This window comes from Triticum aestivum, chromosome 1A, assembly GCF_018294505.1.
Source record: "Triticum aestivum cultivar Chinese Spring chromosome 1A, IWGSC CS RefSeq v2.1, whole genome shotgun sequence".
Classification (NCBI taxonomy): Eukaryota; Viridiplantae; Streptophyta; class Magnoliopsida; order Poales; family Poaceae; genus Triticum; species Triticum aestivum.
The window spans coordinates 545,919,892-545,946,030 of record NC_057794.1 but is presented as its reverse complement, the minus strand read 5'-3'; the positions used below and the strand labels follow the sequence as shown (position 1 = coordinate 545,946,030).

The window sequence follows — 26,139 nt, the reverse complement described above, 5'->3', positions numbered from 1 at the left end:
ATCCGCGAGTTGAGTACCAAAACATACATCAAGTGAATCAATAGAACATCCCATTGTCACCACAAAAATCCCATCCCAAGACATACATCAAGTGTTCTCAAATCGAATACTCAATCCAACATAATGAAACCTCAAAGAGCAAGACTCAATTCATCACAAGAAGGTTAAGGTGGAGGAACACCATATGATTCAACTATAGTAACAAAGCTAGCGGTACATCAAGATCGTGTCAAATCAAGAACACGAGAGAGAGAGAGAGAGAGAATAAACACATAGCTACTAGTATATACCCTTAGCCTCGAGGGTGAATTACTCCCTCCTCGTCATGGAGACCGCCAGGATGATGAAGATGGCCTCCGGTGATGGTTTCCACCTCTGGCAGGGTGCCAGAATGGGTTCCCGATTGGTTTTTCGTGGCTACAGAGGCTTACGGTGGCGGAACTTCTGATCTAGGGTTCTTTTCAGAGGTTTCTATATTTATAAGAATTTTTGGCGTTGGAAACAAGTCAGGGGGTGCCCAAAGGGCCCAGAAGCTCTCAGGGCGCCCCCTAGGGCGCGTCCTAGAGGCTTGTGGCCTCCTTGGGACTCTTTTGGCCCAGCTCCGGTGCTTCAAGGGTCTCTTTTGGTCCATAAAAAATCACCGTAAATTCCTAGCTCATTCCGAGAACTTTTATTTCTGCACAAAAACGACAGCACGGTAGTTCTGCTGAAAATAACCTTAGTCCGGATTAGTTCTAATCAAATCATACCAAAACCATATAAATTACTGTAAACATGGCATGCATACTTCATGAATAATAGATACGTTGGAGACGTATCACTCATATGCAAAAGCCTAGACTTTTTTTAAAATTGAATAACTCTTTAAAAAAGGACGAGGTGCGTTAGGGACTTCTCGAACCCAGACCCTTCTCATACAAACATGACGAGCTGATCCCTAGAACGGGCGGCATAGTTTGTTAGATAGGGATTAAATAAATTGTTGTTTTTAAAATAAACATGGCGAGCTGATCCCTAGAATGGGTGATACCGTTTTTTAGATAGGAGATTAAATAAATTATTATTTTAAAATAAACATGGCGAGCTGATCCCTAAAATGGGCGACAGGGTTTTTTAAATTTAAAATGAAAAACTACAATTTTTTTAAGATTTCCAGGAAACCAATTTTTAGGTCCCTCGAGAGAAAAAATGAAACAAAGAAAAAAAAACTTGTTGAAACCCTCATGCAGCACGTAATTTGGGTTCAAATCAATTATTATTGTAAATGAAACAAATAACATAGATATCTACCAACCTAGCGGAAGTGATTAGCGAGCGCAGTGGCTAGCACTTTCTTCATACCAGCCGACGCCCCGAGTCCGAATTCGACTAGCTACATTATTTTTAATCATGTTCCTCTTTCTTTCATTGCTACTTACATATGGGGCCCACACGTAAGTATGGAGCATGTGTCAACTGGTGTGCAGTGTTTAATGGAGTATTAACGGGAACAAACGGAAATGTAGTAAAATATATCTGAAACACAAGCAGGCTGCTTTGTGTCATTTTTCAAGTTAATGTACGAATTTGTACATGGAGTGCAAGTTTATGTACCAAAAATGTAATTAACTCTAAATATAATTTGTATTAAACTTTTATTAGCATATATGTTCGTGCGTTGCTACGCGAGAGATAAATTTTTTTGCGAGAAGCAACGGGAAAGATAATTGATGTGTCATCCAAAAAAGAGTCTCCACGGTGGTAGGTGACAGAGCAAGAGGTTATGGTCTTCTCGTTGGACATGTTTGACACGTGAAATCTTGATAGTGGTGGGGTTGGTCGGCGTGGTGGTGACACCCAAATGATGCCTTTTTCTTTCGGGTTCGTCTCCATCTCAGGGTTGTGCCTGCCTCCTGTGCCGGCCCAGTCTTAGGCGCCCTGTGGGAAACTTCGGTTATTTATCGCTCCATGCGACAAATAAGTTTTTTCCAACTGCGTGGGCAAGCATAAGTGGGCTAGATTCATTGGGCCAAAGCACTCAATTACGGAATTCTGGACCCACCTTTTTTCTTTTGTAGCAGACAGACGCACAAAAATTTAAAAGCACCTCGGATAAAAAAAAATCTTTTTGACGATGGACGGATGAAAAAATTGGAGAAACACACCTTGCTTTATTTATAGTTAAAATTTTATACTTCTTTATAATTCATTTTTTAGCATACCACAATGACATATGTATATTTTTTAAATACTTAGTTAGCCTAGGTAACCACATAATAATAATGCCAAATTATTAATTATATGTTTTTGGTATATAATTTTATTGTATATAATAACAAACCACACTTCGATTGCGCTAGATGTAAATAGTATTAAGTTATGCCAGTTTTGTCATTTTATAGACATTTGCCGTAAGAAGATCGTGAAAGAAATCTCTTAAATGTGATTTCCTTAAATGACAAAATTGCACGCGTATTTGAATTGTTATTTTAATATTTTCACAACTCCATAAATTATGGTGTGTGTGTGTGTATGTGTTTGTCTGTATACTTTAATATCCTTCTAGAGTATTTCTTTATAGAGAAATCCAAATGATACTGACTAACAGATATATTAATATTGCTTTCAAATTCTCGATTAGGAAAACACGGAAACCTCTAGAGCAAAAATTGAGTTGAGCACCCCACTCCTCGCTTGTCAAGGATCATTTCTTGCATGTACCTCACTTCTCACAAGCAGTGGCGGACCCAGGAATGGGCCAGGCCCCAGGCGAACTGGGCCAAGGGCCAGGCAGCTATGTTGACTGTAGCATTATACTGTAGGTATAGTCTTAAAAAATACAAAGGAGACCGTCCTCACGCCCCAGGTCGCCCGCCCCAGGTCGCCCGCCCCTTCTGCCTGGGGCCTGAATCCGCCCATGCTCACAAGGAAGCTCCATCGGACCAAATATCATTCCCCTCGTATAAAAGTTGAAGCAAAGGTCTCAAGGCGTACATGATATTGCCATGTCGTGGTAGGACGGATGGTTGGGGCGTACTGAAAGGATCAAAGATGTCAACTAGGAGAAGGGGGTGGGAATAAACGACTATGAGTTTTCAACTTTTATTTATAAGGTTAGGGATAAATATGATAAAGTTAGTTCTCTAAACATGCAACTATCTGATACAATCCCACATGACAAGGTAAGCTACCTATACAAGGTAAAGCAAGTCACCAAGCTAGTGCCTCTGATTCGGCTCTATGACGAGGCCCGCTAGACATCCAAGCTTTGTAACTTTGCTCCCTCATAATCCGCCCAAAAAGGAAACTCTGCTCCATCATTTGGGCTCTGTGGGGTGCACCATAGGTTCCATGAGTCGGTAGATGCACGAGACTATGATGTACATATCTTCTTGCGCAAAAATGTGGTGCATAATATAGAAATTTTAAAACCTGCCATTTGCCATCCTAACATACATACATACATAATATTATAATGTGTGCACAAACTAAACATCCAAATAGCATTACCTGGAGTGATGTTGTTGCATAAGATTAATATCATTCGAGGTAATAATTAGCCCCAGCTTAAAAAATCTCTTTGATGACATGTATCCTCTGGGTAGTAGGTTCCCCTCCAGGATTTTGAACTCCTATGTGTAAAATAAATCAAAGAACTACAACCGAAAGACGCCATATCCAACTCTCTCGAAGAAAAAGTAAATGCAGTTACATGGTATCATATTTACATGGCCACCGAGACAACATACATACACCATATGGGAATGAAACTCTTCAATGAACATGTACATTCATTATCTAAATAAAACATTTGCATCTATATCGTCTAATCTTTTGGAAGTCATAAAACTAGTTAGCTTGTTCCTAGAAACGTTTTATGCTTTAAGTTGCGTCATTGTAATGGTACTTTGCTGTTGGCAGGTGTTGTGCTATGTTGCTCATCTGTTCACTTGGTCCGGTGATATCGCTGCCTTCGGGCCTTCTGTTTTCTTTTTCTGCTAGTAGTCTGTATGAACCAGTTGTTTTCTCCTAATGAAAACCGTAGATGAAAACAAGAGGTGCCATGACATTACAAGTAACGGAATAAAACTCCGCTCCGTGCCAAAATATTCTCTTGCAAGTCCTTATCTTTTCTTCTCCTATAATTCATAAAACCAGTTAAATAATAATACGAGAGGATACATCACACATCCAGCGGGACCATGCCGCGCATCTTATCCAAGGCCACCACCAAGATTCAACCACATCACACTCATCCAGCAAGAAAAAGGAGGAGATTCATGTGGCCCATTTCTTGCAACCCACTCAAAGTTCATTGTGAGCCACCACACTCAAGGTCTGAACCCAGGGGAAAAAAAAGGGGGGCATAAACCCAGCCCATGGCCATCACAAAACTTGCGGCGACCGTCCGAGCGGAGCCACCCGCCTCTCCCTTTTCCCCTATTTTGCTCCGACTATTATTATTTCCCCCCTTTTAGCCTCCTCGCTTTCTCCCCCGTCACGGAAGGAACGAGGCAGGCAGGCAGGCAGGGGAGGGGAACCCCCGCAACAAGGCCGTCCGCCCGGCCCGAGCGCGCGCGCCACCCATCCCATCCCATCCCATCCCATGCCGCCGCTGGAGGCCCTCCTCGGCGCCGCCGAGCTCTGGCGCCCCGCCGCGCGCGGGGCCGGCGGCTGGGCCACCGCCGCCGCGCTCCTCCTGCTCCTCGTTGCCCACCTCTCCGTCCTCCTCGTCCGCCGCCGCAGCCGGGGGCGGGCCCGCCTCGCCCGGCAGCAGGAGGACGCCCCCGCGGCGCCCGCCCCCGCCCCACCCTCCTCCGGGTCCGGCTCCAGCTCAGGGTCGGTCAGATATCCGCTTCCTTGCCCCTTGGTCGGAATCGTGTGATTGATTTGAACGGATGGGGGCGTTTGTGTTGGAGCGCAGGGTGGAGGGCCTCGTGACGGAGGACGATCTGAGGCAGCTGGTGGGCAGCCTGGGGGTCGGCGCCCGCCAGCCGGAGCTCGAGGGCTGGGACCCCGTCATCGCCAAGGGGAACGACGCCGTCTCCTACAAGGCGTGGTGCGAGAGGACCGCGGTACCAGCGCTCCCCTGTTTCTCATTGATTTGTGTTCATTCTCATCTTACACATAAATATGTGCCAGAGTTTGGCTATTGTTCTTGGGTTCAGCCTAGAGATCCTACTATCCTAGGCTAGAAGCACGTTAAGATTTGTACCACATACATCATGGCACGGGCTCGTTGTGATTAATTCAGGGGTTTAGTCAGACAAGGATTCGCATTTCGCTCGACCCATCGACTGGTAATTGTTGGTAGTCGCCCACCACCCGACCACTAGTAATATTCTCAAAGATGGCCGCAGACAATTTTTTGAATAATTGTTATGTTTTTTCCCCGGTGAATTCGAACTTTATCTGTTTTCTTTACATGAAATTGAGGCTTTGCAATTAGTTAGAACTCATAATGGTTGCAAGAGTTAATCACTAATTACTGATAAAATGGAATTTCAAAGGGCCTATGGGTTGTTTCTGGATTCTGAACAAGAGTTTGCCATGATTGGGTGCAGTGTCTAGCTTATGAATTTTATTTATGTATCGTGATGTTCTCAAATGCAGGATGGCACACCTAGATATCTTAGTGTGACAACTTATGAGGGATGCTCAACAGAGCTTTTGAGGGACTTTTACATGGATAATGAGTACAGGATGGAGTGGGATAACACTGTGATAAAGCATGAGCAGCTACAGTGTGATGAAAATAGCGGAATTGAGATAGGGCGTACGGTTAAGAAGTTCCCTCTTTTAACACCAAGGGAGTACATATTGGCATGGCGAGTTTGGGCATCAGATGAGAACTCTTTCTATTGCTTGGTAAAGGTCAGTCACACCTCCCTCACCCTGCCTGCCTCTTGCATAAACTATTCACTTCCAGTTTCACACAACTGTGCATCAGTGATATATATGACATCTTTTCATCAGATATCGATTTATCTACAGTTATGATATTGTTGGTTTTTGTATGGATGCAGAAATTTACTCACTCTACATACATTCATGTACAGTTATCCTAATCATGAAGGGTTCAGTTTTCTCCTGAAATAATATTTGCTCGTCCTGTTTCACCTAGAACGTAGCAATGTTCCTGGAGTAATTACAGAATGAAGTTGATGGAACCACAGTTACATCTAAAATGTTCTATTCTAACCTGAAATTCAAGATTCAACTCTTATGCTTGAAAATTCAGTGATGTGACTGCATACATACATATTATCGCAATAATGTTATGCCCATTATATAGATAACATAAAATCACTTGAACTAAGGTTGAACCAAAAAAATACAATCACATGAACTAAGGTTGAACCAAAAAATTACAATCACTTGAACTAAGGTTGAACCAAATAAACATGAAATCACTCGAACTAATGTTGAACAAACAAAAATTTGAAATCACTTGAACTAAGGTTGAACCAAATAAACATAAATCACTTGAAACAAAAAAAAACATAAAATTGCATCAACTGATGTTGAAAAAAAACTCACCTGAATGAAATTCAACCAGAAAACATTAGTCACTTGAAATAATATTGAGCTGCCATTTAAAAAAAAAGCTGTCACTCAGTTTACACTTGAGTTGCTCCATATGCAGTCTGAATGAGAATGACGTTGCTATTGTAAAATTACCTGATCGCCTTGTTTAATTAGTTTATCCTGGCAGGAATGTGTGCACTCTCTTGCGCCAAGACAAAGAAAATTTGTTCGAGTACGACTTCTGAGATCGGGGTGGTGTATTAGGAAAGGTAAGTGAAGATTGATACAAGGCCTTCTGTCTGGTATTTATTTAGCTTAGATTAGACTAAACTATCTTCTTTCAGTAACTCGTTTTGTGGTGATGGTCGCTTTTTAAAAAGTGGCATATAGAATGACGTTGAGTGAATGCTATTATGTGACTAACTTGTGTTACAACAGGAAATATCAGCCTATATAATTCCCATAAGATATAAATTTATACATAGTTTTCAGATTCAAATGCAACTACTATATCAGTTTTCAGAGCACAACTTTGTATCTTTATCAATATGTGGATTGGATTGACTTGTACTTTGTCTAATAAAAGAACCCGAGGTTTTGTAATATTTCTGTATCCATTGAGTTGTACTGAATGCTATGCGCACGTTTGATAGGAGCTCAAAACAAATAGAACTCGGAAGTTGGAAATGCTATGTGTACTGAGTTTTACTGAGTAGTATATTTCTGTACCCATTGAGTTAATTTGCTGTATGACCTGATATGTGCCACTCTGATAGAAATTGGAAGTTGGAACGAATAGAAAGTGCCATCTTATACCTTTTCAAAATTGGCTTATAATTATCTGTTTGATTTATATCTTGCTAATCCTTGTGTATTATTATTTGCTTGAAATGTGCAGTAAATTCATCTACCAAGTACTCTCCATTCCAAAAATAGCGCGTATAGATTTTTTCAGAAGTCAAGCTTCGTAAAGCTTGATCAAGTTCATAGAGGAAAATATCAACATCAGTAAAACCAAATAATACTGTAAACACTATGTTGGAACAGGGGGGGGGGGTATGTTTTCTGGATATATCTTACTACATGACGTTGTACACATGGACAGAGTTTTGAAGATGCAATTTCGCTCGTTATTTCTTATATGAATATGTTAGCAAAGAAAGCTAAAAGCATACATAATTATGAAAATATTTCATGACAAATGTAATGATGTTAGTATTTTCACTCATTAATCCTTTTACATATAAATAGTAACTGTTAGAGAAATTTTATTGCACACTTTCTAGGGTCATCAGTTTTGGAACGGGGTAGTTATATCATCTATGTGGCCTGTTGGTAATTTTACACCTACAATTTACCTTATAGTCCCTGGAAGAGACGCATGTGAAATCACCGTGCTGCACCATGAAGACAATGGCATGAACATCGAGATGGCAAAGCTGGCCTTTTCCAAGGGCATCTGGAATTATATTTGTAAGATGAACAATGCTTTACGCCGGTATCCTCAGCAGCGTGGTCCGTCGATATCAATTTCGACCATGCGAAGACTTACCAAGAAGGTTAGTGCTTCTTACTAGTTTGTCGATTCATGTTAGTTTATTGCTTGTTATGGATTGTAAGTTGTCTCTTGCTTGCTCCCATGATTAAAATACAAAAATGCAGGCAATGCAATTGTTTTGAATATTGAATATGTTTATAAGTAGTATCAGCCTATTCTTTTGAATTTGAATTTAAAATTATGTATGTATCCGCATGATGTGTGAATGTCATTCTGATGAATCTTTTTCCGTGCATCAGTTTCCCCAGGACTTGCAGAGCAACGTGGATGAAAGTAATCGATCTCCAGTGAATACAGCTGCGGCTGTTGCTCCTCCTACACCTTCATCCGGAACTTCTCCCTGCAAGCAGCTAGGGAAGAAGTCATCACGGGAAACGATTGCAAGTGGACTTTTGCTAATTGGAAGCATCGTTTGTCTGTCGAAAGGCCGATCTAACCTCGGCGCACAGCTTGCCATGGCATTCTTCCTGAAGAAGGCCTTTAAGCAGGACAAAGAACCAGGCTCTTCGCCAAGGGGAAGAACTGATGCGACGGTGCCCATGCAGTAGTAGTAGGACTGGCTTAAGCTGTTGATGCTACCGTTTTATCCTTACAAACTGAGTACTTACTACTTACATGAAATTGAAAAGGCATGATTGTACAGCGTTCTTGGCCGCAAATTATGTAAATGACAAGTTTTGAAATAACTTTTGTTCTCCATTTAGCACATGGGTGGCATTCAGTTATTTTTCCTCAGCTGTGCTCCATTGAAATGTTAGCAAACCAGAATATTTTCTACTTTGAACCCATGCAGACCTGTCTTTTTCACAGCTGATATCGACCACGCTTTATGCTGCTCGTTCTGCTGCTGATGTGCATACGTAGGAAATAAATAAGATGAAATAAACAGACCGTCAGTTCAGCCTTTTCTCATGAATAAACCACACACCCTATACACTTAAATTCCTAGTCAATTATTTTTCCCAGTCTTGAAATATAATTATTGAAGAGATAGAATTCAACAACAAAGCTTAGGAACCTCTATAATCTGAAATACGTTATGGCAATGACTTCAAAATGCAAAACGTTGATGTATAACTAAGCATGGTATGCTTGCACAGCTACTAGCTGCAAAGTCAGCTTGATACTTAGCAACGAGGGCGATGCACGTCGACATTCTTTCTTGCATTGAAGCATATAAGAAAGAATATATAAGGTGAGATGAAGGTTTGACAGGTTGCTACCTTTCTAGTTTCAAGCATGAAGAAATGCAGCTATCAATAAGATTAAACGTGAATTGCATTTTCAGAAGGAAACCAATATGTAGAGCCTGTTTGGGACTCGCACAGATAGGAAGTGAAGAAAGCTTCTGACAACCAACGGGATTGAAGCTTCAATAATACTCTCTCCGTAAACTAATATTATTGCCACCTTCGACTGTCCTCGTTACATATCCATTTACACCAAAGTACATGGATTATAACTCATTACAGAACCGGACACGATCGAGTACCTCAAATCGAAGGCAAATTTACACTAAACGAGCTGAAATCACAAGAGGGAAACATACAGATATGTAAAAGGACCAAACGAGTAATAAAGGAAGCAAATCAGCAAAGATTGGACGTATGCATGCGTCTAGTGATCCCTGGTGATCTTCTCGGTGGTGCTGTCCTTTGTGGCGCCAGTGGTGATCCCATGCCTAGCGTGTTCGCCACGGCGTTCGCCACCGTCTCGCCGGCCTGCTGGAGCACGTTGCCAGTCTTGTCCTTGCCGGCGACGGCGGACTCCTCGGTGTACTGTGCGGCGTCGGAGGACCTCTCCTGCGCGTACTGCGCCGTCTCCGATGCCTTCTGCTTTGTCGCCTCGGCCGTCTCGGCGGCCTTCTGCTTGGCCGCCTCCGTCTTCTCGCCGGTCTGGTCCTTGCTCTCGGCGGCGCGGTCCTTGGCCGCCTGCGCCGTCTGGGCCGTCTTGTCCTTGGCCTCGCCGGCCTTCTGCTTGGCGGCCTCCGTGGCCTGGCCGGCCTTCTGCTTGGTGGCCTCGGCCGTCTCGCCGGCCTTCTGCTTGGTGGCCTCCGTGGCCTGCCCCGCCTTGTCCTTGGTGGCGCCCATCATCTGCCCGGTCTTCTCCTGCACGGCCAAGCCAAACCAAGAGAGCATTTCAGATCACTGAGCACGAATTAATGCACGATGAAGTGGTACGTAGGCACTGCGGGAGACGACGGTTACCTCGGTGCGGGCTTTGGTCTCGCCGGCCGCGTAGCTCGCCTGGTTCTGGTTGGAGGCCATCTTCTCTTCTCTTCTCTCTCACCAACAAACACGAACTGAAATCACTCGATTGGAAGGGCCAAATCTCACTGCTAGTACGTATTGCTCAACTCTGGTTTGGATGAATCGATCGACTGCTTGTGTTGGAAAGGAGATTCGAGCAGGCGGCATTATATAGGCAGAAGCAACGGGACACGTCGCGCGGCGGTGCTCGTACCTGGCCGCCACGTAGCTACAAAGTAGCTTCGCGAAGCTGGATCGCTCACCCATATCACGAGCTAGCTGCTGATTCGATCCAACACATGCGGATGCCGGTGCCCAAGGCCAAGTAGGAGACCAACACAAGTGTAAAGGCAGGTTCAGGAAGGAGATTGGGTGGGGCAGTGCGACGGTGAAGTCCAATGCAGACCAGGCGATATGCGGTGGTCGGCGGGCCACGCGCCCTAGCTTCTGTTTCATCTTTTCAAAGCCTTAGCTTCTGTTTGAGTCAATGGTGGCGTCAAGCCCCACGAAGCGAAGCCAGTGGCCTGGGGGCGTGATGGCCGTTTCTTTCTTCATTGTAGATATATCAGCATTGTTCAACACTGTTGCTCTGTTGTTAGCATGGGGAGTGCGTCCAGCCTAGTGCCGCTACCACTTTGAGTGATGATCTTCTTCTGGCTTTGAAACCATGGAGTAGTTTTGACTATAGACAACCTTACACACTGAGATTGGCATGATAGTAATTGTCATTTATTTTGTCACTGCAACGAATTCATTAAGCATATGTCTTTTAGTGCAAGTCGGCTCGTATGATGTACTCCTTCCGTCCCAAAAACGTTCTTATATTTTGGGACGGAGGTAGTAGTTCATAGCTTGCATAGCTTCCAACTTATACACTCTCCGTGGCGTATGTAACATGTTTGGCAACTAGTTCAGAGAAAAATTCATCCATGATATTACACTCCTCTCACACAGGTTCAAGACCTCTGTGAAACCACTTCTCATGGCATGGATCAACAACTTACCCTAATTGTACAGGGAATGCTTTCTGTTAGTTTCTGTTTATAGTTGTTGTTGTACTTTGTTAAATAGGTAAGTTGTTCTACAACGGGCCAATCCAGCTTGAGGTAGACCGTCAATCGGTGGCGAATGCATTATCCCCAGGCACTACGAACAAAACAAGACTCTTTCCACTCATTGCGGACATCAACGCTGCCCTGTCTGGATTCAGTTCCTTTGTGGTGAGGTGGATTAGGGCCTCTTTGATTCAAAGGATTTTCATAGGATTTTTGAAGGATAAGAATCCTTCGGAATTTTTCCTACGTTGATTGTTTGATTCGCAGGATTGAATCCCATAGGATTTTTTCCTATGAATTCATTTGAACTACATTTCATAGGAATTGTAGCATCCACTCCAACCTCTTGAAAGAAATCCTTTATTTTTCCTGTGATACAATCAAACAAACTCAAATTCTATAGGAATCCAATGGACATGTCATTTCAATCCCACGTTTTTCCTATTCTTGTGTTTTTGCAATCCCGCGAATCAAAGAGGCCCTTAGTAGGGACGGGAACAAAGCTGCCCACTGTCTGGCTTCAAGAGTGAAGTACCATGGAGATTTTTGCTACCTTGGCTCCGCTCCAAGCGATGTGCAAGAAATTTTGTCCTACGATTGCAGCTAAGAGTTTTCAACCTTTGTAGGGTATCCTTAAAAAAAGGTAAGTTTTTCTTCTCTTTTGTCTTGTAAGGGCCCTTGGTTATTTGAGTTTTAATAAAGGGCTGTGGGGCTTTTGCCTCATAGTATTCAGTCAAAAAATGGATCTCAAGATATTGGACGTCATGTTGATTCCGGCTGCCTCTAAAGGCATGGGTATGCGAGGTGCCATATACTACTTCACCGCCAATTTCCCCATGGCTTCTGTCTTTGGTCTCTAGTCAGTCTCGATGGCGGGTCGTGCAGCCTACTTGCCAATCTCTAGGCACTCTCGATGTTGTGTTCGACAGTCTACTTATCGATCTCTAGGCAGTCTCGATGCTCCTTGCATTCCATGGCTCCTACACCCTACTATGTGATGATCTCTAGGCACTCCCAAGGCTCCTCGCCTTCTATGGCTGGAGTTTGGGCTTAACGCGTTTAGTTGTGTTTTGCTTTGTTTGAACCAAGCGTACCATCTCTTTTTTTGCGTTTGTGTTGTATCATTCTTGTACTCTTTTTTATTTCCAAGCTTTGTGTATTCACCAAAAATAATGCTCATCCATCAATGAGCTATCAATGAAAGTATCTGCAGGCTTTGTGTATGCTTATATCTAATGAAAAAGCTTGAACTTTTCTTTTGTCGAGCAATCTAGCAAGAAGTAAGGCTCAATAAACACAAAGCTTCGGGCAACAATTTTTTTTAACATACACACACTCACTCCTATGAGTAGGAATGCACGCACTCCTATGAGTATTTTTTGATATACTCCATCTGGTCCTTTTTAGTTTGCATATAAGATTTGACCGAAGTTAAGCCTTGTAAAGTTTGACCAACTTTGTAGAAAAAAATGCCAACATTCACAATCTGAAACCAATACCACTAGATGTGTCATGACTTAAAGTTTCATATTATATAACTTTAGCATGGCAGATGTTGATATTTTTCAAATAAATACGGTCAAACTTTGTGCTGTTTGACTTCAGAGAACTCTAATATGTAGAGTAAAAAGGACTGGAGGGAGTACTAAACCGGTACAACATCTTTATTTTTAAAATGTACATACACTCACTCTTATGAACGCACGCACACACTTCTATGAAAACATCTGAGATACCGATAATGATATTTTTTAAAGTATACACACTCATCACTATGATTGCAAGCACTTAGCCAGCACAACATCTTCGGATTTGACAAAAGATTCCTATTGGCGGAACGTCTAATCATAAAAGACCTGAAATAAATTCGGACGCAACGTCCAATCATAAAAAACCTGAAATAAATTCAGAAGAATACAAGCACCGAGAACTGGAGTGGGTTGGCTCCTCCAGAGGGAACCTCACCATATGAGCCAGTTGGTCCGGCAACAACGGATTTTGAAGTTTCAATGATTCCGTGATAGAAGAAATTCGATCACATACAACTTACAGATATGTAGAAGGCCCGCGAACGAGCAAACACGACTAAAGCAAAGCAAATCAAGCGCCAACGCATGCGTCTAGTGATTCCTGGTGGTGGTGGTGTCCTTGGTGGTGGTGTCACCGCCCATGCCCAGGGTGTTCGCCACCGCGTCCTTGGCGCCGACCACGGCGCTCACCACCGTCTGGCCGGCCTGCTGGAGCACGCTCCCGGTCTTGTCCTTGCCGGCGACGGCGGAATCCTTGGTGTACTGCGCGGCGTCGGAGGACCTCTCCTGCGCGTACTGCGCCGTCTCCGACGCCTTCTGCTTGGCCGCCTCCGTCTTCTCGCCGAGGTAGCTGCCGGTCTGGTCCTTGCTCTCGGCGGCGCGGTCCTTGGCGGCCTGCGCCGTCTGGGCCGTCTTGTCCTTGGCCTCGCCGGCCTTCTGCTTCGTGGTCTCCGTGGCCTGCCCCGCCTTGTCCTTGGTGGTGCCCACCATCTGCCCGGTCTTCTCCTACAGAAACAAGAGAGCATTTCAGATCATTGAGCACGAATGCACGATGAAGTGGTACGTAGGCACTGCGGGAGACGACGGTTACCTCGGTGCGGGCCTTTGTCTCGCCGGCCGCGTAGCTCGCTTGGTTCTGGTTGGAGGCCATCTTCTCTTGTCTCTCACAGTCTCACGAACAAACACGAACTGAAATCACTGTAAATCTCACTGCTATTGCTCAACTCGCTTGGATGAATCGACTGCTTGTGTTGGAAAGGAGATTGGAGCAGGCGGCATTTATAGGCAGATGCAACGGGACACGTAGCACGTCGGTGCTCGTACATGGCCGCCACGTAGCGAGAAAGTAGCTTCGCGAAGCTCGATCGCTCACCCATATCACGAGCTGCATTCTGATTCGATCCAACACATGCGGATGCCGGTGCCGAAAGCCAAGTAGGAGACCAACACAAGTGTAAAGGAGGTAATAGCACCTTAAATCCACAAACTTGCACCGAATATGATGTTTTAGTTCAGAACTTGTAAAATGTGACTGAGGACTTCACAAACTTGACACCCTATGTGATGTTTTGGTCCACAGCCATTCACAGCGTGACATGTGGCAGTCCAGAGGGTGGACCGGTCAGCTGTGGCAATTTTGCACAAAGGCCCCTGGCGTTCACTCGATTCAATGGTAAGCACGGCGACAACAACGGTAAGCTACAGCTAACATGCACGCACCTTTGCTTCATTTGCATCCCACCCAGTGCAATTGATCACCATTAACTATCTCTAATTAGTTCTTCCTTTTACGTACGATTCGAGCAGCTTTGAGCGCTACCAAGTCGACCATCTCGTCCAACACGAGCGCCATCAGCTGCCTGCAGCAGCACGACCAGAGCAAGGCGGCTGCGGCGAGGCCGATGACACTCACGCTCGGAGAGCCGCGGGAGAAGGACGGCCACCACCAGCAGCTCAACAGCGCCATGCAGCTCCACCACCACCATCAGGAGCAGCAGCACTTCATCACCTCGCTGCTGCACCAGAACAACAACGGCAACGGCAACAGCAACATCCTGTCGTGCTCGTCGGTGTGCTCCAGCGGGTTGCCGTCTATCGTCGGTGTGATCACCATAATTCGAAGGGTTGGACCATGCATGCAAATGCTTGCTCTATTAACTGCGTGTCAAAATGGAGCCCTCCACGCCACAGATCCTGCCTGGGCACGTACGTACGTACACGAGAGGCCTAATCCACGACAAGGCTACCTGGCTAGAGTGCGTAGTACGTGCTCATCTACAGTAGTGATAGTAGTAGTAGTAGTACTGCATCATGCATTCATGCGCATGGAGTTCATTGACATTAACTAAAGCCATGGATGGATGGATCTGCGTGCATGAATGCATGGGCACGGCTGCTAATTTTGCGTGGGGTGGCCGGGTGGGGATCGATCTACCTAGGCGTCTTGCTGCCCCCCGATACGACGTGGGACTGTAGCGGCCCGTCCTGGGATCTGGGGCGTTCATCTCATCGTACATGTGTATTTGGCGGTAAGCACTGCGGGTTGAATCGAGTGAACGCCAGGGGCCTTTGTGCAAAATTGCCACAGCTGACCAGTCCACCCTCTGGCCTGCCACATGTCACGCTGTGAATGGCTGTGGACCAAAACATCACATAGGGTATCAAGTTTGTGAAGTCATCAGTCACATTTTGCAAGTTTTGGACTAAAACATCACATTCGATGCAAGTTTGTGGATCTGGGATGCTATTACCTCAGTGTAAAGACAGGTTCAGGAAAGAGATTGGGTGGGGTAGCGTGATGGTGAGGTACAGAGACTGCGTCAATTAAGTTACATAGTACTATTATTGTATAGAGACTGTGCCAATTAATTTGGACCAGAGGGGCTATGATTTTGTAAGAGCAGGAACATAGTCTGCTTGATTTTCTAAGTTGTGCCTGGATGAGCTAGAAAGGGTTGTACGGCAGATGACCGTTTGACACACGAAAAGCTGGCGCATGTTAAAGGAGAAAATGGCAATAGATAGATGCGGCTTTGAAAGCCATTGAAGATGAATATTAAGATATCATAAAACTGCAAGAATCATGGCATGGTCGAGTTGAGTCTTGAGTGGGAAGAATGGGAGATAAGATTTGATGTCACAGATACACAATTGTGTGTTACTTTGATTGAAGATCTTCTTGTGGCTTTTAAACCATGAAGTAGTTTTGACCATAGACAACCTTACATATCGGGGTTGACATGATAGTAACTGCCATTTAGTTTGCCACCACGAGTAATTCATTAAGGTCATGTTTTTTAGTGTAACTCTGCTCGTGTGATGTAGTAGTTCACAGTTTGTGATTCTAACTTATACACTCTTCGTGACGCATGTAACATGTTCGACAACTGGTTCAGAGAATGATAGAAGTTCTTTTTTTAATCTCATATCCTCGCAAGGGCAGCAACCTTATGTTAGTCATTGTTTTAGAATGTGTGTTCTTTCTTGTTAGGAAAACATTTCTTCTCCTCTGATTATGCATACGTTGACACTGTACGTGGCGGAGGATAATAGTCTTTTGACGATGACGTCTATTGGGATTTTGCTTGTGGCTGGAAGCTATTCATATCGAAAGGGAACCTCAATCATATGAAAATATTTGTAGTTCTATGGTTTAATTGTTGAGATACCGCAAATCTCCGTATTCAACGACTTCTACTTCTATCGGAGGATGTGTTGACCCATGGCTTAGCCCAAGTTGTCGATGGTAACTAGGGCAAATTATTGAATAAAAAGCTATTTTGGTTTCATATCCCCTTTTTGTTCTAATTCGAGGCTTCGAGCAAGTGCCCTAGGATTTGACTGCTGACTTGAAAAGCCACCTACAAACAATTTACATTCATTCATTTTGGATAACACTTGCATCCTTTACTGACCCAAATTTGTGAAATGAAAGAGTGTGAGCATAAAAGAGGAGGTGAACAGTAGAGTGACTTGTATAAAGAATTAGAGACCTTGCTTATTTTCATGAAAAAGTAAATGGGTGTAAAAGAAAGAATAGCATTTCTATCAAAGAAGATGGTGAGATATCTATACATTTTTCAAAAGAGCTAAGAGAAAATATCACTTCATACTTACTTGGGAGAGTAGAGTAAAGCAATGTTCACTTACTTTGAATTCCATGCCAAAGGGAAGCTTAGTGAAAGATAGCCTGCGATATGACATCAAGAAAAAACCTATCATAGTACACGACACAAACGAGTGACGTCCCAGGTTCAAGACCAAGTGCAATACCAAAATGACAGGATATCAATAGGTGCTTATCTAGTGGTGGCAGGGGAAACCTAAATTGCGCCGCCACCTACCCCTCCCTCCTCCTCATTTCACCGCCACCAGAGGAGTGGCCGTCGAAGACCGCACTAACTCTTGAGATTTCGGCAGCAGAGCTCCTTGGTTGGCTTGGATCGCCCTTTGATGGCGCCGCAGTGGTGTTTCCCCCCCTCCGAGTTGCAAACATGGCTATGGGCCGGACTATGGTGGGTTCGCCATGGTGATTCCCCGGTTATGGCCGCCTTTGGTAGCTGGACACATGAGGCTTCGCGGTAGGCCTCTTGCCGGTGCGACTCTGGCCCCGGTTGCCCTTGGCATGCGTTCTCCAGCATCCATGGCTCGTCGTCATCCTCTGCTGGCATGGCTCTGTCACAATTGTTTCGGAGGTTGCGTCCTCGCTAGCTTCTTCGGCTCGCTAGCGTCCTGGTGGCTTTGGCCCCGACCGCCCAGATCTGCGTTAACTCTAGTTCCTGGCTCTTCGACATCAGCGGTTGTCGTTGCATCCTTCGCTATCCCTCCCCACCCCGCCACCTCCCTGAAGAAAATATGCCCTAGAGGCAATAATAAAGTTATTATTTATTTCCTCGTATCATGATAAATGTTTATTATTCATGCTAGAATTGTATTAACCGGAAACTTAGTACATGTGTGAATACATAGACAAACAAAGTGTCACTAGTATGCCTCTACTTGACTAGCTCATTAATCAAAGATGGTTAGGTTTCCTAACCATAAACATGAGTTGTCATTTGATTAACGGGATCACATCATTAGGAGAATGATGTGATTGACTTGACCCATTCCGTTAGCTTAGCACTTGATCGTTTATTTTACTGATATTGCTTTCTTCATGACTCATACATGTTCCTATGACTATGAGGTTATGCAACTCCCGATTACCGGAGGAACACTTTGTGTGCTACCAAACGTCACAACGTAACTGGGTGATTATAAAGGTGCTCTACAGGTGTCTCCGATGGTACTTGTTGAGTTGGTATAGATCAAGATTAGGATTTGTCACCCCGATTGTCGGAGAGGTATCTCTGGGCCCACTCGGTAATGCACATCACTATAAGCCTTGCAAGAATTGTAACTAATGAGTTAGTTGCGAGATGATGTATTACAGAATGAGTAAAGAGACTTGCCGGTAACGAGATTGAACTAGGTATTGAGATACCGATGATCGAATCTCGGGCAAGTAACATACCGATGACAAAGGGAACAACGTATGTTGTTATGCGGTTTGACCGATAAAGATCTCCATAGAATATGTAGGAGCCAATATGAGCATCCAGGTTCCGCTATTGGTTATTGACCGGAGACGTGTCTCGGTCATGTCTACATAGTTCTCGAACCCGTAGGGTCCGCACGCTTAAAGTTCGGTGACGATCGGTATTATGAGTTTTTGTGTTTTGATGTACCGAAGGTAGTTCGGAATCCCGGATATGATCACGGACATAATGAGGAGTCTTGAAATGGTCGAGATGTAAAGATCGATATATTGGACGACTATATTCTGACATCGGAAGTGTTCCGGATGGTTTCGGAGAAAACCGGAGTGCCGGAGGGTTACCGGAACCCCTCCCCCCCACGGGAGAAATAGTGGGTCTTATGGGCCTTAGTGAAGAGAGAGAGAGGGCTGGCCTAGGGCAGGCCGCGCGCCCCTCCCCCTCTGGTCTGAATTGGACTAGGAGAGGGGGGCGGCGCCCCCCTTTCCTTCTCCCTCTTCCCCTTCCTTTCCCTCTCCTAGTAGGAGTAGGAAAGAGGGGAGTCCAACTCCTACTAGGAGGAGGACTCCTCCTCCTGGCGCGCCTACAGGGGCCGGCCGGCCTCCCCTCCTTGCTCCTTTATATACAGGGGCAGGGGCACCTCTAGACACACAAGTTGATCTGTTGATCTCTCCCAACCGTGTGCGGTGCCCCCCTCCACCATAATCCACCTCGATCATATCGTAGCGGTGCTTAGGCGAAGCCCTGTGTCGGTAGTATCATCATCACCGTCATCACACCGTCGTGCTGATAGCACTCTCCCGTGAAGCTCTGCTGGATTGGAGTTCGTGGGACGTCATCGAGCTGAACGTGTGCTGAACTCGGAGGTGTCATGTGTTTGGTACTTGGGTCAGTCGGATCGTGAAGACGTACGACTACATCAACCGCGTTGTGCTAACGCTTCCGCTTTCGGTCTACGAGGGTACGTGGACACACTTGTTGGAAATATGCCCTAGAGGCAATAATAAAGGCATTATTATTATATTTCCTTGTTCATGATAATTGTCTTTATTCATGCTATAATTGTGTTATACGGAAATCGTAATACATGTGTGAATAATAGACACCAACATGTCCCTAGTAAGCCTCTAGTTGACTAGCTCGTTGATCAACAGATAGTCATAGTTTCCTGACTATGGACATTGGATGTCATTGATAACGAGATCACATCATTAGGAGAATGATGTGATGGACAAGACCCAATCCTAAACATAGCATAAGATCGTATAGTTTGTTTGCTAGAGTTTTCCAATGTCAAGTATCTTTTCCTTATACCATGAGATCGTGTAACTCCCGGATACCGTAGGAGTGCTTTGGGTGTGCCAAACGTCACAACATAACTGGGTGACTATAAAGGTAGACTACGGGTATCTCTGAAAGTATCTGTTGGGTTGACACGGATCAAGACTGGGATTTGTCACTCCGTATGACGGAGAGGTATCACTGGGCCCACTCGGTAATGCATCATCATAATGAGCTCAAAGTGACCAAGTGTCTGGTCACGGGATCATGCATTACGGTACGAGTAAAGTGACTTGCCGGTAACGAGATTGAACGAGGTATTGGGATACCGACGATCGAATCTCAGGCAAGTAACATACCGATTGACAAAGGGAATTGTATACGGGGTTGCTTGAATCCTCGACATCGTGGTTCATCCGATGAGATCATCGAGGAGCATGTGGGAGCCAACATGGGTATCCAGATCCCGTTGTTGGTTATTGACCGGAGAGCGATCTCGGTCATGTCTACATGTCTCCCGAACCCGTAGGGTCTACACACTTAAGGTTCGGTGACGCTAGGGTTGTAGGGATATGTATATGCAGTAACCCGAATGTTGTTCGGAGTCCCGGATGAGATCCCGGACGTCACGAGGAGTTCCGGAATGGTCCGGAGGTAAAGAATTATATATAGGAAGTGCTATTTCGGCCATCGGGACAAGTTTCGGGGTCATCGGTATTGTACCGGGACCATCGGAAGGGTCCCGGGGGCCCACCGGGTGGGGCCACCTGCCCCGGGGGGCCACATGGGCTGTAGGGGCTGCGCCTTGGCCTACATGGGCCAAGGGCACCAGCCCCAAGAGGCCCATGCGCCTAGGGTTCCAGAAGGGGAAGAGTCCCACAAGTGGAAGGCACCCCCTAGGTGCCTTGGGGGGAGGGAAACCTCCCTTGGCCGCCGCCCCCTAGGAGATTAGATCTCCTAGGCCGGCGCCCCCCCCCCTTGGCCCTCCTATATATAGTGGGGGAAGAAGGGCCTTTTCACCCATGCCTTTGGTTGCCTCCTTCTCCCTCTCCAACACCTCCTCCTCCTCCATAGCGCTTGGCGAAGCCCTGACGGAGTACTGCAGCTCCATCACCACCACGCCGTCGTGCTGCTGCTGGAGCCATCTACCTCAACCTCTCCTTCCCTCTTGCTGGATCAAGAAGAAGGAGACGTTACGCTGACCGTACGTGTGTTGAACGCGGAGGTGCCGTCCGTTCGGTGCTAGGATCTCCGGTGATTTGGATCACGTCGTGTTCGACTACCTCATCCCGTTCTTTGAACGCTTCCGCTTGCGATCTACAAAGGTATGTAGATGCATCCGATCACTCGTTGCTAGATGAACTCATAGATGGATCTTGGTGAAACCATAGGAAATTTTTTGTTTTCTGCAATGTTCCCCAACAGTGGCATCATGAGCTAGGTCTATGCGTAGTTCTTCTTGCGCGAGTAGAACACAATTTGTTATGGGCGTAGATGTTGTCAACTTTCTTGCCGCTACTAGTCTTATCTTGCTTCAACGGTATTGTGGGATGAAGCGGCCCGGACCAACCTTACACGTACGCTTACGTGAGACCGGTTCCACCGACTAACATGCACAAGTTGCATAAGGTGGCTGGCGGGTGTCTGTCTCTCCTACTTTAGTTGGAGCGGATTCGATGAAAAGGGTACTTATGAAGGGTAAATAGAAGTTGACAAATCACGTTGTGGCTTTCACGTAGGTAAGAAAACGTTCTTGCTAGAACCCTACTTCAGCCACGTAAAACTTGCAACAACAATTAGAGGACGTCTAACTTGTTTTTGCAGCAAGTGCTTTGTGATATGATATGGCCAAAGTTGTGATGAATGATGAATGATCTATATGTGATGTATGAGATGTTCATGCTATTGTAATAGGAATCACGACTTGCATGTCGATGAGTATGACAACCGGCAGGAGCCATAGGAGTTGTCTATATTTTTGTATGACCTGCGTGTCATTGAGAAACGCCATGTAAATTACTTTACTTTATTGCTAAACGCGTTAGCCATAGTAGTAGAAGTAATAGTTGGCGAGCAACTTCATGGAGACACGATGATGGAGATCATGATGATGAAGATCATGGTGTCAAGCCGGTGACAGGATGATCATGGAGCCCCAAGATGGAGATCAAAGGAGCTATGTGATATTGGCCATATCATGTCACTATTATTATTTGATTGCATGTGATGTTAATCATGTTTTGTACATCTTGTTTACTTAGAACGACGGTAGTAAATAAGATGATCCCTCATAATAATTTCAAGAAAGTGTTTCCCTAACTGTGCACCGTTGCGATAGTTCGTTGTTTCAAAGCACCATGTGATGATCGGGTGTTTGATTCAGACATTCACATACAACGGGTGTAAGACAGATTTACACATGCAAACACTTAGGTTGACTTGACGAGCCTAGCATGTACAGACATGGCCTCGGAACACAGAAGACCGAAAGGTCGAGCATGAGTCGTATAGAAGATACGATCAACATGAAGATGTTCACCGATGTTAACTAGACCGTCTCACGTGATGATCGGACACGGCCTAGTCAACTCGGATCATGTTATACTTAGATGACTGGAGGGATGTCTATCTAAGTGGGAGTTCATTGAATAATTTGATTAGATGAACTTTATTATCATGAACTTAGTCTAAAATCTTTACAATATGTATTGTAGATCAAATGGCCAACGTAGTCCTCAACTTCAACGCGTTCCTAGAGAAAACCAAGCTGAAAGACGATGGCAGCAACTATACGGACTGGGTCCGGAACCTGAGGATCATCCTCATAGCTGCCAAGAAAGAATATGTCCTACAAGCACCGCTAGGTGACCCACCCGTTCCACAGAACCAAGACGTTATGAACGCTTGGCAGACACGTGCTGATGACTACTCCCTCGTTCAGTGCGGCATGCTTTACAGCTTAGAGCCGGGACTCCAAAAGCGTTTTGAGAGACATGGAGCATATGAGATGTTCGAAGAGCTGAAAATGGTTTTTCAAGCTCATGCCCGGGTCGAGAGATATGAAGTCTCCGACAAATTCTTCAGCTGTAAGATGGAGGAAAATAGTTCTGTCAGTGAGCACATACTCACTATGTCTGGGTTACATAACCGCTTGACTCAGCTGGGAGTTAATCTCCCGGATGATGCGGTCATTGACAGAATCCTCCAGTCGCTTCCACCAAGCTACAAGAGCTTTGTGATGAACTTCAATATGCAGGGGATGGAAAAGACCATTCCTGAGTTATTTTCAATGCTGAAATCAGCAGAGGTAGAAGTCAAGAAGGAACATCAAGTGTTGATGGTGAATAAAACCGCTAAGTTCAAGAAGGGCAAGGGTAAAAAGGACTTCAAGAAGGATGGCAAGGTAGTTGCCACGCCCGGCAAGCAAGCTGCCGGGAAGAAGCCAAAGAATGGACCCAAGCCCGAGACTGAGTGCTTTTATTGCAAGGGAAGTGGTCACTGGAAGCGGAACTGCCCCAAATACTTAGCGGACAAGAAGGCCGGCAAAACAAAAGGTATATGTGATATACATGTAATTGATGTGTACCTTACCAGTATCCGTAGTAGCTCCTGAGTATTTGATATCGGTGCAGTTGCTCACATTTGTAACTCAAAGCAGGGGCTACGGAATAAGCGGAGATTGGCAAAGGACGAGGTGGCGTTGCGCGTCGGGAATGGTTCCAAGGTCAAAGTGATCGCCGTCGGCACGCTACCTCTACATTTACCTTCAGAATTAGTATTAAACCTTAATAATTGTTATTTCGTGCCAGCTTTGAGCATGAACATTGTATCGGGATCTCGTTTAATTCGAGATGGCTACTCATTTAAATCTGAGAATAATGGTTGTTCTATTTATATGAGAGATATGTTTTATGGTCATGCTCCGATGGTGAATGGTTTATTCTTAATGAATCTCGAGCGTAATGCTACACATGTTCATAGTGTGAGTGCCAAAAGATGTAAGGTTGATAATGATAGTCCCACATACTTGTGGCACTGCCGCCTTGGTCACATAGGTGTCAAGCGCATGAAGAAGCTCCATGCAGATGGACTTTTAGAGTCTCTTGATTATGAATCATTTGACACGTGCGAACCATGCCTCATGGGTAAAATGACCAAGACTCCCTTCTCAGGAACAATGGAGCGAGCAACCAACTTATTGGAAATCATACATACTGATGTGTGCGGTCCAATGAGTGTTGAGGCTCGCGGTGGCTATCGTTATGTTCTCACCCTCACTGATGATTTGAGTAGATATGGGTATGTCTACTTAATGAAACACAAGTCTGAAACCTTTGAAAAGTTCAAAGAATTTCAGAGTGAGGTTGAGAATCAACGTGACAGGAAAATCAAGTTTTTGCGATCAGATCGTGGAGGAGAATACTTGAGTCACGAATTTGGCACACACTTAAGGAAATGTGGAATAGTTTCACAACTCACGCCGCCTGGAACACCTCAGCGTAATGGTGTGTCCGAACGTCGTAATCGCACTCTATTAGATATGGTGCGATCTATGATGTCTCTTACCGATTTACCGCTTTCTTTTTGGGGCTATGCTTTAGAGACTGCCGCATTCACTTTAAATAGGGCTCCGTCGAAATCCGTTGAGACGACACCGTATGAATTATGGTTTGGGAAGAAACCTAAGTTGTCGTTTCTAAAAGTTTGGGGATGCGATGCTTATGTCAAGAAACTTCAACCTGAAAAGCTCGAACCCAAGTCGGAGAAATGCGTCTTCATAGGATACCCTAAAGAAACTATTGGGTATACCTTCTACCTCAGATCCGAAGGCAAGATCTTTGTTGCCAAGAATGGATCCTTTCTAGAGAAGGAGTTTCTCTCGAAAGAAGTAAGTGGGAGGAAAGTAGAACTTGATGAAGTATTACCTCTTGAACCGGAAAATGGCGCAACTCAAGAAAATGTTCCTGAGGTGCCTGCACCGACTAGAGAGGAAGTTAATGATGATGATCAAGATACTTCTGATCAAGCTCCTACTGAAATTCGAAGGTCCACAAGGACACGTTCCGCACCAGAATGGTATGGCAACCCTGTCTTGGAAATCATGTTGTTAGACAACGGTGAACCTTCGAACTATGAAGAAGCGATGGCGGGCCCGGATTCCGACAAATGGCTAGAAGCCATGAAATCCGAGATAGGATCCATGTATGAAAACGAAGTATGGACTTTGACTAACTTGCCCGTTGAGCGGCGAGCCATAAAAAATAAATGGATCTTTAAGAAGAAGACAGACGCGGATGGTAATGTGACCATCTATAAAGCTCAGCTTGTCGCTAAGGGTTATCGACAAGTTCAAGGGATTGACTACGATGAGACTTTCTCACCGGTAACGAAGCTGAAATCCGTCCGAATCATGTTAGCGATTGCCGCATTCTATGATTATGAAATATGGAAAATGGACGTCAAAACGGCATTCCTTAATGGTTTCCTTAAAGAAGAATTGTATATGATGCAGCCGGAAGGTTTTGTCGATCCTAAGAATGCTGACAAGGTGTGCAAGCTCCAACGCTCGATTTATGGGCTGGTGCAAGCATCTCGGAGTTGGAACATTCGCTTTGATGAGATGATCAAAGTGTTTGGGTTTACACAGACTTATGGAGAAGCCCGTGTTTACAAGAAAGTGAGTGGGAGCTCTGTAGCATTTCTCACATTATATGTAGATGACATACTTTTGATGGGAAATGATATAGAACTCTTGGACAGCATTAAGGCCTACTTGAATAAGAGTTTTTCAATGAAGGACCTTGGAGAAGCTGCTTATATATTAGGCATCAAGATCTACGGAGATAGATCAAGACGCCTCATAGGTCTTTCACAAAGCACGTACGTTGATAAGATATTGAAGAAGTTCAATATGGATCAGTCTAAGAAGGGGTTCTTGCCTGTGTTACAAGATGTAAAATTGAGCTCCGCTCAATGTCCGACCACGGCAGAAGATATAGAAGAGATGAGTGTCATCCCCTATGCCTCAGCCATAGGTTCTATTATGTATGCCATGCTGTGTACCAGACCTGATGTAAACCTTGCCGTAAGTTTGGTAGGAAGGTAACAAAGTAATCCCGACAAGGAACACTGGACAGCGGTCAAGAATATCCTGAAGTACCTGAAAAGGACTAAGGAAATGTTTCTCGTTTATGGAGGTGACGAAGAGCTCGTCGTAAAGGGTTACGTCGACGCTAGCTTCGACACAGATCTGGATGACTCTAAGTCACAAACCGAATACGTGTATATTTTGAATGGTGGGGCAGTAAGCTGGTGCAGTTGCAAGCAGAGCGTCATGGCGGGATCTACATGTGAAGCGGAGTACATGGCAGCCTCGGAGGCAGCACATGAAGCAATATGGGTGAAGGAGTTCATCACCGACCT

The 26,139-nt window shown here is 44.9% G+C and overlaps 2 protein-coding genes and 1 pseudogene across 2 annotated transcripts; 1 reads left to right on the top strand and 2 right to left on the bottom strand.

The window, feature by feature from the left end:
• The first annotated feature begins 4,467 nt into the window (after positions 1-4,467).
• Positions 4,468-8,768, top strand: LOC123065444 (uncharacterized). Its single transcript, XM_044488720.1, has 6 exons — positions 4,468-4,818; positions 4,904-5,054; positions 5,593-5,853; positions 6,695-6,776; positions 7,873-8,066; positions 8,305-8,768. Exons 1-6 carry the CDS (start codon positions 4,586-4,588, stop codon positions 8,611-8,613), a joined length of 1,230 nt encoding a protein of 409 aa, XP_044344655.1. The 5' UTR covers positions 4,468-4,585; the 3' UTR covers positions 8,614-8,768.
• A 661-nt stretch (positions 8,769-9,429) lies between these two features.
• On the bottom strand, positions 9,430-10,433 carry LOC123065434 (ABA-inducible protein PHV A1-like; annotated as a pseudogene).
• Positions 10,434-13,242: 2,809 nt separating this feature from the next.
• On the bottom strand, positions 13,243-14,140 carry LOC123065423 (ABA-inducible protein PHV A1). The gene is made up of 2 exons (XM_044488704.1): positions 13,989-14,140; positions 13,243-13,903 (listed from the first exon to the last, which is right to left on the bottom strand). Exons 1-2 carry the CDS (start codon positions 14,046-14,048, stop codon positions 13,490-13,492), a joined length of 474 nt encoding a protein of 157 aa, XP_044344639.1. The 5' UTR covers positions 14,049-14,140; the 3' UTR covers positions 13,243-13,489.
• Positions 14,141-26,139: the final 11,999 nt, after the last annotated feature.